Source organism: Argiope bruennichi, chromosome 10 (genome assembly GCF_947563725.1).
Source record: "Argiope bruennichi chromosome 10, qqArgBrue1.1, whole genome shotgun sequence".
Lineage (NCBI taxonomy): Eukaryota > Metazoa > Arthropoda > Arachnida > Araneae > Araneidae > Argiope > Argiope bruennichi.
The window spans coordinates 123,120,243-123,137,095 of NC_079160.1; the positions used below are offsets into that span (position 1 = coordinate 123,120,243).

A 16,853-nucleotide genomic window follows, 5' to 3' on the forward strand; every position below is an offset into this window, starting at 1 on the left:
TAGTTTTTAAAAACTATTTTTTGTTATTTTTTACACTTGTAATGATATACATGAAAAATTTAGAATTACTATTGTTATATTAATTTATTTTGTTAAAATTTAGCCCAACTATTTAAAAAAAATTATTAAGAGGTATCTTGGGCGTCACATTAAAATGAGTTAAGTGGAATGAAACAAAAATACCTGTGCCATGTAACCATGATTAATGTGACACATTGAAAGAAATTCAGTACGAATCGTACTTGATCCATTTGGCGATCAGCATATCATCAGGGCGATATCGCATGTTATATTGAAAAAAAGTTTCATTTTTGAGATCATTACCAGGTGACCTCACAAATATTATATCAACATTTATATAAATCAAACGATAATTAAGTAAATATCAAAATACAGTATTGTTATCGAAAAGACATAAGAATACTAGTGTCAAAATTTCAGCAAATTTGAAAACGAGAAAAATGAAAGAAGATTACAGAATTCCATCTCTACAAATATGAAACACTCCATGTTAAATAAAAGTGCACAAAAACTTATTCTACTATCGTTCGTTGATCTTATTTCTAGATAATATTTCTCCTCGTCACAATTTCTTGCGCCCTTATGTTCCATCGATAAGCAATGATTTCCTCTTATCTGACAGCGCTATCGTTCCTCCCCGCGCCTCGAAGACAAGCCTGAAGATTGCCTGCAATGCAATCGTCTGATATCGCGTAAGTGGATTGACATTCTCTTCTGCAGGAGAGTAGAGCATTCCCATACTGCACCCCCCCTCTGGCTGTCCGCCAAGTCAGCTGACGCAGGAGCCAGCACTCCTTGCCAAGAAGTGAATGAAGACACCTACTCCGAAGACGGAAGATGTGCACGAATATTTACGGAACATTCGATTTGAGTGGAGGTACGGTACATTTCGGTAAAGCATTTTGATTTATCTTTCTCATCAAACGATTAAAAAGAGTTTGAGCATTTATTTTACTCCAAATGGAATATGTGGAGCAATTGTGTTCGAAATGATTCATTTATAAATGTTTGCATTATTCTTAGAGAGGTTTATTTATCGTTTGGCAAAGGCGAAATATTTAGAAAGAAGGTTGTTGTTGTTGTTAATGGTGGCGCAAACGATATTTACAAATATAAACTGGGATAATTATTTTAATCGTTTGCTACTTTGAGGTTTGTAATCTTACAAATTTATTTTGTCAATATTTTCGCAAAGAATAATTTAATGAATTAATTAAAGAATAATTACATTTTTTCTTAAGTTTTTAAGATGCAAAGCAATTTTAAAAATGTACACATATAGAGTTAAAATTTTTCATAAAAATAACCTAAAATTGTTTACGATTCACACTTTATTACTGAAGTTATAACATGAAATTTATAGCTTCAGATATTCGAAACGAAATTAAAACGAAAAATTAATTATATACTTTAATTATGTTAAAAATTGTATTAAACTAATTTATTTTTAATCTAGAATCAATCCTTAAAAATAATAAGTATTCCCTTTACGCATGTAGATTAAATATATTCACAAAAGGAATTATTATAAAATAAAATGAATAAGCTTAACAAAATTCCACAATATTGATTAGAACACCACAAGTTGATTTTTCCGATTTTAGAAAATTTCACAGTGTAGAAATAAATGGAGGTTCAGATTATGTGTCGAAATATTTTTAGTAACCTATGTCGCTAAACTATTAAGAGTTTATAACGACTTTTTAACAGGAAAATATTTGCAATAATTTCTATTGGAATAGAATGCACATTTTGAATTAATCGGAATCTGTCTAATCGAATCTAATATTTATAGAGAATTTATTTACTGTTTACCAAAGAAATAAGATAAAAAATGCGTTGAAAATATTATCGGTGATACAAATGATATTTATCAAAAAGTGCAATTGTAGAAAACTAAAAACAATAGCTTAAATATTCGATTAATATTTTGTTTTTCGAAGTTTATAGTAATTTACCTTGTCAATTCTAGTATTCAGCTCTAAAGAAAATGTTTTGGGTGGTTTGCATGATATTTATTAGTAAAGTTCGCATGAGGAAATGTTTGAAAATTCAGTTTGCTCTTAGTTTTTCGAAATTTATTGCACATTCATCTAATCAACATATTAACAAATCGTTTGTTTCACAAAACATATTTTAATTCGTTCAGTTATTATATGGTAGCTTATTATAATAACATAAACATATCTCACATTTCATAAATACTGATACATTAAATCTTCCTTAAAATTTAGGTTTTTAGAAGGAAAAATAAATAAATAAAAATGAAAAATGTACAATTTGTAATTTTGAAAATTTGACAAAATTTCATGGATGCTAAACTGTAAATGGTGAATAATTCAGAAAAATGCCAAAAACTACAGATTTCAATTTGTATTCGTTATTACTTGAAAGTGTTTTAAATCACATGATAAAACTTTTTAAAAAAGTAAAATTTATGAAAATGCAAGGTATTTTAATCACTGATAAGTGTCGCATTTAACAAATAATTTTGAAAATTTTAGCTCAGATTGCAATATTTTGGCCTAAAAATAAGATTATGCACATATATTTAAACAAATTAATAAAATTAAAAAAAGGCAAAAAAAATTGTAATTATTTAGTATTATTTTTTTTAAAGTAAGAAGGGAATTAATAAAGTTTCCCTGCTTTTCTAACTGTAATGAAAAAATAAGAATAAAATTACCTTCGAATAAAAAGATTTGTTAGCTTTGTTTCAATTTCAATTTCAATTAAAAAAAACATTGGTATAAGAATAATACAAAACAATTGAGATATTTTCAATGTCGAACTACGGTGACATTTAAAAACGAATTCGTTTTTCTCATTTTCGGTGTTAATTTAAATTGATTTTAACTCTTTTTATGATCACAATTCAATTCCGTTTTTTCATTTATTTTTACAAACTTATCTTCACGAATTTTAGAATAGACAAGCTACAAAATGAACAAAAAATAGCTGAATAATAGATGTTGAATGAAATAACGTAAAGACATTTTTAATGTCAGCGAACCATTGCATTTCGACTGCATTTCTAAATTTTAATATTTATTGAATTAAAAGATGATTATTTCTATCGTCAGAATTTCGAAACATTTCTTCCCTTTTTTCTTTGAAATGACTCTCATGAATTTTGGAATAGAAATAAAAAATTTAAAAACTAATCTACTCATCATAAATATTTTTTTGTTTATTGCAACTTTAGTAAATCCTTTTCGTTCAAAGTGTTCCTTAAAATATTAAAATGCATCCTTTTATATTTTATTATTTATGATACAAAATATAGGGTTATTGAGCAAACATATATTGGTTGTTTTGATTTTTCTATTCATTTACGTATTTTTTATATTGCTAGAATTTTATGAAAATGTGAATGAACTTTTCGATTACTTTTATACATTGGCAGGTTGATTGAGCGAGAAGCATTCCGGTTCAGACCGTTATAATCAAAATCAGCAGGAGCGAACTCCCAAAAACTTTCTCGCATACTCTCTTATAAACTTGGCATGCCAGGAATGCCTTACAAGGTACTGATGAACAATAGTTACGAAATATTATGTTTTTGGGTTAAATTTGGCATTTTTACTGGATCTACCATGTCATCCTTGGCGAGTTTTTTAGAGATTTAACACTGGCATGCAGTTAACAGTATTCAAAAATCGAATTTGTGTTTCAGATATGTTTTTTTAATCGATTGGAACAAAGATTTAACACAAAACTGCACTTGTAGTCACAAAATCCAATACTACATATATTGCATTTTAGGTCATTGCATGTTTGAGTTATCGCATTTACATGTTTCTGAAAGTACACACCGATAGACGGTCAGTCCCTTATTGGATCTGAACCAAAATTGGACGGATGTCTAAACTATAAATGTTAATTCTGTGTAGGGAATTTTATCTATCTAGCTCTTTTCGTTCTGTAGCTATCGTGTTAACTTATATTCGAATAGACGAATAGATTGAGTCAAAAGTAGATGGAAATGTGCAAATTTGGTGAAAAGACCGTAAACCAAATTTCATCTGTCTAGCTCAAACAGCTTTTGAGTTATTTTGTCATAGAGAGACAGACAGACAGAAGGACATTTCCGAAAAAGGTGCTTTTCGAACACAGGAGGGTCTAAAACGTGGAGATACATCAAAATCACGAGTTCGAATTTTTTGGCGGTTACTATACTTTCTCTATGCTACGTATACGAGAAAATAAAAAGGAAAGGTCAGAAGAGCATCTGATCTCAGATGCAGGTTAGCCGCTGTATCCTGTGGTAAGGTTCCGGCTTCGGAAGCGGAGGTTTTCAAGTTCAAGGCCCGATTCCATCGAAAAACTGACATTTAAGCAGGTCTGGTGTACGTTAAATACGTTGGGGTCAAACGGCCTCCGGCTGGAGTGGCGTGGAAGTTTGAGGAGGGGTGCCAGCTCAAGTGACGTCCGCATCATTTGACAGCGGTTCAAAATGACGAGATCCATCCCAAAAATAGCTATAGTGTTGCTTTAAAACGTGACGTTGATAAAACTAAACTAATCTAGAGATTTTTGTATTTCATTGCAATAGAAAATGAATGTTACGAAGTAGAAGGAATTAATTTTACTATAAATTATCTTAAAAACAAAATCTATACATTTACTTACTAAAAAGTAAAAATAATAATAATTTAAGGATTTACTAATGTTTAGAATTAAATTCATTATTATCAATCATATGGAATCTTGAATTCAACCTTTTCTGAAAATCATCATCATTTACATTCATTTTCTTTATATTATTTAATTATACAGATACTTAAGTTTAGAAAATATTAAGCTTGTCTATTGTCATGGAGAGTACGCAAGTATTCAAAGTTTCAGTTCCTCAGCACATCAAGATGTAAAAAAATTCGATTACAAAATCTCATGCTTACAAACACAAAGTAAATCAAATCAAATAAAACTGTTCAATTCATTCAATGAGAAACAGTTTCTTCAAATATACTTTTATTAATAAACTGGAACAGAGAATTTTTATTTTAATTATTTTCTAATTTTTGATACTAAAATCTATTTTTCTAAAATTAACTATCATAGGATCTTATTTAATTTATGATCAACATGAAATTCAGTTAATGGTTACCTAACGATAGAATTCTAAAAATATAGAAATCGTGTCTTGTCATCGAGAATAAGCATGTGTACAGTTTTCAAAATGATGGCGCATTAGGATCCTCTTTTAAATGACATCACGGATTTCAAAATTTCCATTTTCAAATATGAAATAAATTAAAAGATAAAGTCTGAAAAAAAATTAAATATCTAACGAAAATCAAACTGTTTCGCAAACCAAAACTCCTACGCCTAGAATTTCATTGAAATTAAAGTTTTAAATATACTTGAATCTATAAAGCTATGAGCTTATTTCTCTGTGAATACAATAACTTAAAAATAGAGTAGACGAGGGTGAGTAAAATTTGGTAAATGAAATACATTAAACTCCAAATGTGTACTCCAAATGTAAACTCCAAAAGTTGATAAGAAACGATTTTGACCGTAAGAGTTTGAATGCTAAATACATCAATATCGACACAATAAAACTGATCAATCACTCAATAATCAAGAACATTTTTAAAAAAAATTATTGCCTTAAGATGACATTTCTGTCTTTTTCAAGTAATCTTCCGTTTACATGTCTCAAAAGGCGGTCATCATATTCGTCGTTCTAGTAAAAAAGATGTGTTTTAATCACTATTTTGTTTTATTAATCCTATTACTCTTATTATTATTGCTTATTTTAATATAATGTTACAATAAAATACTTTGCTAAGCCAATAATAAGAAAAGGCAGGTCTAAAATATTGACAGACTTGGCAAACTCAAGCTATAGTAAAATTGTTCTACATGACACATACAGTGACTCAAACAATTGAGAGTACACCTTACTTTTATTTGATAAATCCGACTTCCAATATAAATAACACATTACTGAAAAGAGCAAACATGTTTTTATTTTTATCCATAACAAATGGTTTAATTTAAAGTAAAAATAAAGAAAAATCAACGAAAAACTCCTAAATTGAAAAATTTCAGAAGTATTTTAAATAAACATAAGCAGAATTTTGCCTCAAAAAATTGAGAATACACCAATGAAATTTTTGCAATATCTCGCATAGAAACAAAGTGTCACTGTTAAGTTGAATGTCTTTTGGCTGTTATAATGGCCTCTAAACGTCATGATACCGATTCGACCAATTTTTGGCGGTATTTAAAGATATTTTATCGCATTTTTCTTGACACATTTGTTTTAAATGAGTTTTGTTTCTGATTTTGTGTTTTTGAAGCAGCACCTTTTCCAGTATTGTCCACGAATATTCAATGGCATTGATGTCGGGGTACTGTGGTGGTGCGTGTAACTGCTGTTTACAATGAACAAGACACCATATTTTGACGTTACGTGCATTCCCCTTGGGGTCGTAGTCTGCTGGAAAATGGAATTTGCATCTAAACTCAAATTTTTAACACTTTTCTTTAGATTTCTGCGACCCTATGATTCTTCGAACTTGCTGCAGAAACTTCTTAAATCATAGGCAAAAGTGTAAGTGCTGAAACTGCGCGAAATGCCATTAGGCAAGCTGGATATAAAAGTCTCATTGTTAGAGAGAAACCGTTCATCAGCTTGCAAATTCAGAAAAAGCATTTGAAGTTTAAAAAAATTAATCAATTGAAGACCAATAACATTTGGAAGAAAGCTATATTTAGTAATGAAAGAAAACTCAACATTTTTGGCAGTGACAGCCATCGTACTGTATGGAGAAAGTCTAATATTGCTTTGGATCCAAAAAATTTACATCCTACAGTTAAACATGGTGGTGACTCCGTCGTGATTTGAGATTGCATGGCTTCATTCGGGGTAGGAAATTTAATTCTTATAGATGACATTAAAACCTATATGGTTTACTTGGATATACTTCGTAGCAATCTAAAGGAGAGTGCTAAAAATTTGAGTTTAGATGGAAATTTCACTTTCCAGTAGGACAACTACCCCAAACAAAATGCTCGTAATGTCAAAATTTTATGTCTTTTTCATTGTAAACAGCAGTTACACACACTTCCACAGTACCCCGACATCAATACCATAAAATATTCGTAGGCCATGCTCGAAAAAGAGGTTTAAAAACACAAAATTAGAAACAAAACCCATTTAAAACAAGTGCTGCAAGAAGAATGGGATAAAATATCTTCAGATACCGCCAAAAATGGGTTGAATCGGTATCATGACATTTAGAGGTCATTATAAGAGCCAAAAGACACACAACGTAACAGTGACACTTTGTTTCTATGCGAGATATTGCAAAAATTTCGTTGGTGTATTCTCAATTTTTTGAGGCAAAAATCTGAGTATATTTATTTAAAATGCCTCTGAAAATTTTCAATTTAAGTGTTTTCCGTTGATTTTTCTTTATTTTTACTCTAAATTAAACCATTTGTTATGGGTAAAAAGAAAAACATGTTTGCTCTTTTCAGTAATGCGTTATTTATATTGAAAGACGCATTTATCAAGTAAAAGTAAGGTGTACTCTCAATTTTTTGAGCTACTGTATGTATGTAGAGAGAAACAAGTTGGAAAACTTCGGATATTACGAATCCTTCATGCACGGAATCGCTGTAAAGAGTATATGTTCATTCCACTTAAACACAGAAAGCTTTACAATATACATTATTTATTTCCGCTGACACAATACAATATGATGAATGACTTGATTGAAATAACTCAATTTTTCCCTTTCAGCTAATTCCTAGGTGCAATTTATTTGAAAGAGAACCCTTCAACACGAATTACTTTGAATTAAATCGATAATTTCATGATGAAAAAGAAAACAAATACCATGAAATGGTGACTATGCTATATAAATACTTGATAAAAGCTTAAATAATAATAATATACAAACAATGAGAAAAAAAAGAAATTTGAACCCAACTTAGAATTTTAAATCAAATTCATGTGTCATGCAAGGGGATTTGAAACTAAATAATAGTTGAGAAGTGTAATAAATTAAGTTAAAAATAGTTTTCGAACCATGCTCTTATTAGTACGCTAAACAGCATATATTTTTATTTTAATCATTTTTTTACTTCTTAATCTTGAGGTATATTTCTTCTCGGGTTCAGTAAAAAGAGTCGTTATAATCATGGGCAAAAATTAATTAATAAATAACTGTTAACCAAGTTTTGAGAAGATAAAAATAATGCACTATCATCGGAAGCGCGAAAAAAAGTATACAAAATTCTATGATAACAGGAAGTGAATGAAAAATCGATTGCGAAAATTTATCTTTATAAACATCTTTCTTTTTTATCTTTATAAACTTTCATATTTACAAACAAGTGATAATGTCAAGTCGAATAAAAGAGTTTAAAATTTGGTCTGTTTATAATTGATTAGTCTCGAATGCTTTTGTAAAAAATTAATCGTATCAGAAAAAATAAAAAAACAAGTAGTATAAAGTAATTAATATATTTTAAAGCATTTTCAAATTATAAATAACGCCATATGTTGATGGTAAAAAATTAGAGAAATTTATCCGGCAATAATCTGAAAAAATTACAGCATCAGAAATGTACTCCCTGTTTACCGAATTTGCTTATTTTCAAAAGATTTTGAAAAAGAATTCTTGCTGCATAACAAAAAGTACAGAGTGGCCATAAAGTAACTTTCCCTGCTTGGCGGCATCTGCAGCTAAAACGAACGAACGGAATGAAACCACATTTCATATACTGACTGTGGAAAACATGAGAAGATAAATTCCACAAAATAATAATAATAATAATACAAAAAGTTACCGCTAGGGGAAATACTGGCACTGTGGGAGTACAGTTATGAATGAATTCATGAAACTCGCAGAAAATAATCTTTTATTCATTAATATTAGGATCCATTGGACGCCAAGCAACATTTTCAACATGCTGATCTTCCCTGTGTACAACACATTGCATGAAGTTCTCCACTGCTGAGTGTCAATTATCATTTTCGATGTTCATAGCAGCCCGTCTTATGACATAAGACGGGCAGACTTGCTTAAGAGCAGCCATGGCATTACACTGGCTAACGTAGAACACTTTTACCTGTAAAGCACGCTGAGGTAACATAGGGACTATATTAAGAACACAACAGCAATCAGTAAGAAACAACAGTCAAGAACCCATCAATAGTCAAAAATGAACAGGTCCTTTTCTGTTCCCATCTTACAAGGAATGCATGGCGCTGCTGTCACGCACGCACTAGGAATTTTATATTCGTTCGTACGTGACAGAAGCACCTATATTTCTCTTATTGGCAACTTTTAGCAGAATTTTTTTTTTTTTTTTTTTTTTTTTGCGGAATTTATTTTCTCATGTTTTCCATAGTCAGTATATGAAATGTGGTTTCATTCCGTTCGTTCGTTTTAGTTGTAGATGCCGCCAAACATGGAAAGTTATTTTATGGCCACCCTGTACTTACGATATAATTTCATAAAATTGTTCTTTAAATTGTTTATATCATTATTTACTGCTAATCACCTCTGGTAACGAGCTAGCTTGCCAAGAATGATGGTGATATTTAATTTCAGATAAATCATTTAGATCTAATTTCTGATCAAGCGTTTAGATACAATACTGATGATTACGTGAAATTATCAGATCTGTTATTTTGATTAAATTCCATATGTTCTATTCGTTCTATGCATGAACGCTTCCAATGGATACCAGTTTTATAATATCATAGTATTACTAAAAAGACACAACCTTCTAAATTCTATGGCTATGTTTCATTTTTTTTATTCGCGTTATAATCTGCACAAGTATTAAACAGAATACTTCTTCTTTAACTTTTAAAACTGCAGGAAAATCACGCAATTAAATATTGGATGAAATAAAGAAAAAGATTTGAATTTCACTGTAACAATTCAGTCTGTTGTTTGAAATTAAAAAAAAAACAATGGTTAAAAGAAATTTCAAAATTCAGAAAAAACTTATACAACTATTAAATTCGTAGCATTATAAAGATATTTTTTATATTTTAAAATGGTGTAAAATTCATTTTTGGAACATAATGTTTTCAGAATTTATCGCAAGAGAATGCTAAAATTTCGCTTAATTGTAATTAATTAAAATTTTAGATAAAATTTCAAAAATTTCGCTCTTGATGGCATATTTCCAATCGCGAAAGTACATATGTGCCGATTTTGGTAGCTCCAAATCAAAACGTTCGGCTTGTAGAGAACCAGCATGCGGATAGACACGCCCACTTTCTTCTTTATTATTACTAGAGATTAATAGTGACTGTCTCTTTTGGAGACACTTGTTTGTTATTGACTTTTTTCTCGAAAGTGGGACTTTTAGAATTTGTTACTGTCCCTAACTAATGTGTTGTGTATAAAAGTTAAAAATTAAAAAAAATAATTAAAGCTAAAATAAAATCTTATTAATTAATTTTGATTTGAAACCTCAAAACAGTATTTCCATTTATTATTATCTTAATGCAGTTTTGATAAAATGGATTAATAGAATTTTAATATATAATGGGATATAGATTTATAAATGCAATTCTACCATACCATTGAAAATCTTGAAAAATCTGATTTGATCTTTAATTAAAATTAAAATTTAAGAAACGCCATTCCAAGTTGAACCACCAAGTTATATCATACCACCCCGTAGGTATACAGATGCCAAATTTGGTAACTGTATATCAAGAGATCTGGTTTGTAGAGCGCCAGTAAACATACTCACACATTCATAATTGTTATTAGAATAAATGTCTGCTAAATAGAATTCAGCCAATTATAAGCAGATTTGGGAAAATTAATCTTGAATAAGAAAAATCTCCCTCGACCATTTTTGACAATTTGTGTTGTTTACAGAAATATTTTATATGTTAAAAGAAGCCTTTGATGAAATCAAATATGTTTCGTAAAGAAAACCTACCACATATGATACAAATTTAAGGAAAACTATTTAAAAAGTATTAAATACTGAAAATTATATAATATCATCTGATGCTTGAAACGTCTTCTATGTTTGAATTTTTTATAAGAAATAAAGATAGCACTTTTTTTTCCTTTTATCAATAAATGTTATAAAGAAACATTATTTCGAAATTTTCAGTATTATTTTATAAAGGTAAAACGTGGTATAATTTTCAGAATTGTTTTTAACTATCTATTTTTTACATCATTTATATATATATATATATATATATATATATATATATATATATATATATATATATATATATATATATATATATATATATATATATATATATATATATTGAAATTTGAACACTAATTTTGCTTTAAAATTATTGTTGCTTTGGTAAGGCTCATTGCACAACTAGCTAACTTTATTTTGCTTTAAAATTATTGCTAACCAGAGGACATCTCTATAATTATTTTAAATAATAATTTCATTTAACTTTCAGATCCATCGACCTCTCTTATTAGCAATCTTTTATTTTTAATTTCAGATGTTTTGGTTAAGCATTGCATTGTGGATTTGGCTGATTCCGAAGTATGGTACAGCTCAAAGCGGACACGATTCCCAAGATGATCCCAGCACATTCGGAGTACCGACTCTACTGCTTGGATCCCTTCACCTCACGCTCTCTTCAAAGCTACTACTAGACATACAATCTCCCGCTGCAGCTCTCAAAGGGTATCTAGGATGGCTTCCACGGAACAGCAACATGACGTACACAAGCTGCACAGGGGACGACTCGACGTTCGATTCAATATGCCTCAGGTATGGCAAAGATATGAAACTTCTGATAACCCAGGAAAGTGACGATAACTGCGAGGAGGACAGCATGACATGCCAAGCCGTAGAATGTCACAAGATTCATTGGACCAATCACATTGGAGGTTCCATGGATTGCTTTTTACTCGGCGAAGATGACTGGTACGGAGGTAGCGAAATGATCCACCAGAGGTGGCCCATTCAGGACGAGATGCGATCGTGGTACCCTGCAGTTACTGGGGACCCTTTGCATCACTCTTCTGGAAATGTTGTCGAGAATCTGTGGTTGTCTTCAAGTGGGTTCAGCATTTTCGTTGAGCATGATGTTCCTCTGTTTGTGAGTTTTAATGAAAGTGGCAGTGGAAAAATGTGCTTTACGACGTCTTCCAAAAAGCATCCCTATGACATGGAGATGCAGGACAATCAAGATTTAACTTATCATATCTGTTCCGCGTCCTCCGTGAAGGCAGCTCATATGTACAGTTTGCACAAATGGATCGAAATACCAGAAGATGTTCCCGAAGAAACAATGTTCCAGTACCCAGTATGGTCTACTTGGGCTAGATATAAGCGTCATATCAACCAAAGTGTAGTAATGGCGTTCGTGAGTGAAATAGTATCGATGGATTTTCCAGTAAGCCAGTTGGAGATCGACGACAAATGGGAGAGCTGCTATGGTGACCTAGAATTTGATTTGGAGAAGTTCCCAGATCCTAAAGAGATGGTGAAACAATTGAGAGTAGAAGGATTTCCTGTCACTTTGTGGGTACACCCTTTTTGCAACATAGAATGTAGCTGTTATAATGCTGGAAAAGAGAATGATTTATGGGTCAAAGATGTAAAAGGTGAGGTTCTAGAAGTGAAATGGTGGAATGGAGATGAAGCAGCCATTTTAGATACAACTAACAAAGAGGCCGTAGAATGGTTTGTACAAAGATTAAAAATTCTACAATCTAAGTATGGTATCGCTTCTTTTAAGTTCGATGCCGGAGAGGTTTTATGGATGAGAGAAAATTTCGAGCTGAATGATCCAGAAGCAAATCAACAACCCAATTTGTTTTCGAAATCGTATGCAGAAATTGCCTCGAGATTCGGCAGGAGAGTAGAAGTGAGGATTGGCTACGGTTCTCAGAACTTACCTGTTTTCGTTCGCATGTTCGACAAGTTTTCCCGTTGGGATTATGAAAATGGATTGAAGACACTAATCCCTAACGCTCTACAACTATCATTGATGGGGTACTTTTTTATTCTCCCAGACATGATTGGCGGGAATAATTATGGTTCATTGAATGGCACTCTTCCAGATCGAGAACTTTACATTCGCTGGATCCAAGCGACGGTGTTCTTGCCGGTCATCCAGTTTTCAATAGTGCCTTGGGATTACGACGAGGAAGTGGTGTCCATCGCAAAGAAGATGGTGGATCTGCACGAAAAGTATGCAAATTATATGCTCAAAACCGCAATGGAAGCAACAGCCTCAGGCAAACCTATCATCAGGCCTCTTTGGTGGATAGCCCCAGATGATGTCGATGCTTTAAGGACAGATTCTCAATTTTTAGTAGGTGATGAAATAATGGTAGCGCCAGTTTTAGTAAAAGGGAAGAAAAAAAGGAATATTTATTTGCCAGAAGGACACTGGAGGGATGTTCAGCGGGGCAAAACTCACGAAGGCCCGCAATGGCTCTTCAGTTATGAAGCACCTCTGAATTTTCTACCATTTTTTATGAGACAGACTTGACAACAAATTTAGCATATGATTTCGAAATTAGAACTTCTTTTCTCCATTTGTACGTTAAAGGTTCATATATTTTTTTTTAAATCGTTTTTATCGCTATACATTTGAATACAATATTTTGTAAAAAAATTGATTTTAAAAAAGATGTGATATTTCGTACAAAATTTTACACACTAAAACTTAATATATGCTGAAAATATTTATATAAAAACAAACTATGAAAATTTACCATTTTAATGAAATTTTTACTTTACTCTAGGTTTAGAACGAAAATTACCCCAGACATAATTATTATGATTGTTTATTTTTAAAAATAAAGCTGCCGGAATATTTTCCGGAAATCGAAACTGAAACGATGTATCGCACTGTCACTATTTTAAAAAAAAATATTTCCTCCATGTCAGCCATTGAAAAATATCAAGATATCTATAATGACTACTACTGCATAAACTTTTCCTTGGGCTGATTTTATGATTAAGAATCAATATTCCGTGGATGAATGCGGAACATTTTTATGAAATGTTTTTATATTGTATTTTATAATATAAAAATTGTTCTGTGTACAAAAATGGAAAAAAATAAAGTAATTTCTAAAAAATGAGCTTATATCCGATAATAGATTTGAAGCACTATTCTTCTTCGTTAAAGCCAAACGTAGAAGTAAAAATTATATTTTCCTTCGTAAAAAATTGGTTTCATTAAGAAATTATTTCATACAGAAACCATAGTCAAATGTTAAAGTTATTCAAGATTTTTAATAACCGAATCAGACTTCAAAACATCTACTTATAATAATTATGGTAAATTGTGTACCTGTTTATGTGCTGGCGTTCTTCAGACCATTTGAACTGAAGCTACCAAACTTGGCAACATATATTCTTTGGATGATAGAAATGTTCATCTCGAAACAATATTTTTAAACATTTTAGTTTCAGTTTTAATTACTTAAAAATTAAACGAAAATTTTAGCGTTTTTCTGCGATAGCTTCTCAAAATTTTACTGCAGAAAGTGATTTTTATATCATACATACATATATCATGCATATACATACATACATATACATATACATACATACATATACATATACATACATACATACACATACATATATCATGCATATACATACATACATATACATATACATACATACATACACATACATATATCATGCATATACATACATACATATACATATACATACATACACATACATATATCATGCATATACATACATACATATACATATACATACATACATACACATACATATATCATGCGTATACATACATACATATACATATACATACATACACACACACATACACATACATATATCATGCAAATACATATATTTTACGTGGTTTGCAAATATTTATATTTTACGTAATTGAATTCAATAAATATTCTGATGTACTGAAGAATTTCAAATTTTCATACAGATTATTGGTCCTGTGAATCATACTTAATAAGAAAATTTTCAGACACTGAAATTTTGAATCAAAAAACGTTGCATTTTTCTACAAATAAAACTGACCTTGTTATGTAAAACTAAGTATAATGATTTAATAAAAACGCTTAATTTTTTATCATCTTATGAACCTCCTCTTGTAGACATATCAATCAGTATTTGGAATTTCACCAAAGTCAATTCACCTAAAATAATGAAATCGTTAATTGTGCTAAATATAAGTATATTTTATACTTTATAATTCGATCCAATTCGGTGGCAGATGATTAAAACGTATTTTTATTTAAAAGTTGGAGTGTCAAGAATTCTCAACTGATTATGATTCAAAAGAACCGAAGGACTGCGTAAAATTTAGACTTCGTAATTTTTTCAGAAGTACATTAATTGACTGAAATAACTTAAATATTATTATTTATGACATTTAAATATTTTTGAAAGTAAATCTTAATTTTATAAAGGATCAGAAAATTTTTTATTGAATAATTCTATGGGATATTGCATAAAGTATAAAATAAACATTCTGTAGTGCACAAAACACTTCAATACTAGACAATTCTGTTTTCTGTATTCATATTTTTAAAAACAAGTTTGGTTTCAGAAAGAAATAAAAGTCTTGTATTTTTGAAGTTTCATCACTTCCGTTTCAAATTTAAATTCAAATTTTAAAAATGATAGAAAATTAGTAAAATTTATTGCTTGATGAACAGAATGGTTGGGACTTCAACATAATATAAGTTATATGTCTATCAAAATTCTAAGCTTAAAAATATTTTGCTGAAGAAACTGTTGAAACCAAGTTACAAAAAATATTTAATAGAAAATATTAGCTACAAGTAACCTCCGTGAACCAGCTGCTCGTCAAAGGCGGCTGGCTGAAAATTATTTTTAAAATTTAATGTGCAAAATTAAAATCTATTGTAAATAAATTTAACACATTCATTGCTGCCGGATGATCTTCTCACCTTTATTGCTAAATCTTAGTTGCAATAGAGAAAGGGTCATTCAATTAGAGTTTAGTTTAGTCATATTAACATCCCGTTTTGTAAAGCAACACTAGGGTTATTTTGGGAAGCACCCTGTAATTTTCAACAGCTGTTAGATGACGAGGACGACACCTGAACTGGCATCTCCCTCTCCAAACTTCCACACCAGTGGGAAGATGTTTGACTGCGACGGATTTAAAGCGCACCAGAAGCCTTACACGACGGTTCTTCGGTGTAAGCGGGTCTCGAACCTGAGACCCTCGGTTCCGAAGTTAAGGCATTGCCACCAGCCACCGCGGTATTCAAATTCGATTAGAGAGAAGATCAAGTGCAGTCAGATAGTAGGTCTGAATCACGAGGTGATCAATGTATCTATGGATGGATGATGGATTGAAAAGCAATTACGGTTTAATAACGATTCTTTGTTCATCAGTTATCGAATCTTTTGCTTTTCCTTCTTTGCAAAACAATTTACGAATTAGAAATGTATCTTAAGTTTGTCTTTAATACCTACATATAAATTATAGTTTTTTTAAAGATTTATTTTTAAGTTATTATGTAAATTGTGCAAATAAATAACAAAAATATTTAGTACTTCATTTTTCACATTTTAAATTTAATTCGTATTTCTATTATTAATATCAGAAAATAAGATATTGTGACTAATGGCAAAATTCAAAATATCTATACTTTAAAATTGTATTTCGTAAGCTAAACTTTATTTTTGTTAAGTGAGAAATATAATTGCCCAAATGAAATAATTTTATAACTTAAACAATACCTAAAATTATTCCTTGTATGTAAAAAGATAAACTAAATTGTGTTAGTATACTAATTATTACGCCAAATCTATTTATATATATATATATATATATATATATATATGGTATCATTGTTTTT

General features: G+C 30.4%; 1 protein-coding gene across 4 annotated transcripts; it reads left to right on the top strand.

Annotated features, from left to right (window-relative positions):
* The first annotated feature begins 709 nt into the window (after positions 1-709).
* On the top strand, positions 710-15,445 carry LOC129988632 (myogenesis-regulating glycosidase-like). Of its 4 annotated transcripts, none has more exons than XM_056096900.1 (2): positions 710-913; positions 11,498-15,445. In XM_056096900.1, the coding sequence occupies exon 2, from the start codon at positions 11,498-11,500 to the stop codon at positions 13,502-13,504; it is 2,007 nt and encodes a 668-aa protein (XP_055952875.1). In that variant the 5' UTR covers positions 710-913; the 3' UTR covers positions 13,505-15,445. The 4 variants fall into 4 exon arrangements, with proteins under 4 accessions (XP_055952875.1, XP_055952874.1, XP_055952876.1 ...); XM_056096899.1 differs by having other exon boundaries at positions 710-898; positions 11,498-15,442; XM_056096901.1 differs by lacking the exon at positions 710-913 and adding an exon at positions 985-1,173.
* The last annotated feature ends 1,408 nt before the right edge of the window (positions 15,446-16,853 follow it).

Excerpts from the sequence above, each read along its gene's own strand:
- LOC129988632 (XM_056096898.1), top strand. The coding sequence starts at position 3,528 with ATGCCAGGAATGCCTTACAAG. Across the intron at positions 3,549-11,497 it reads TGCCAGGAATGCCTTACAAG|ATGTTTTGGTTAAGCATTGC; the intron begins GTACTGATGAAC and ends TTTTAATTTCAG.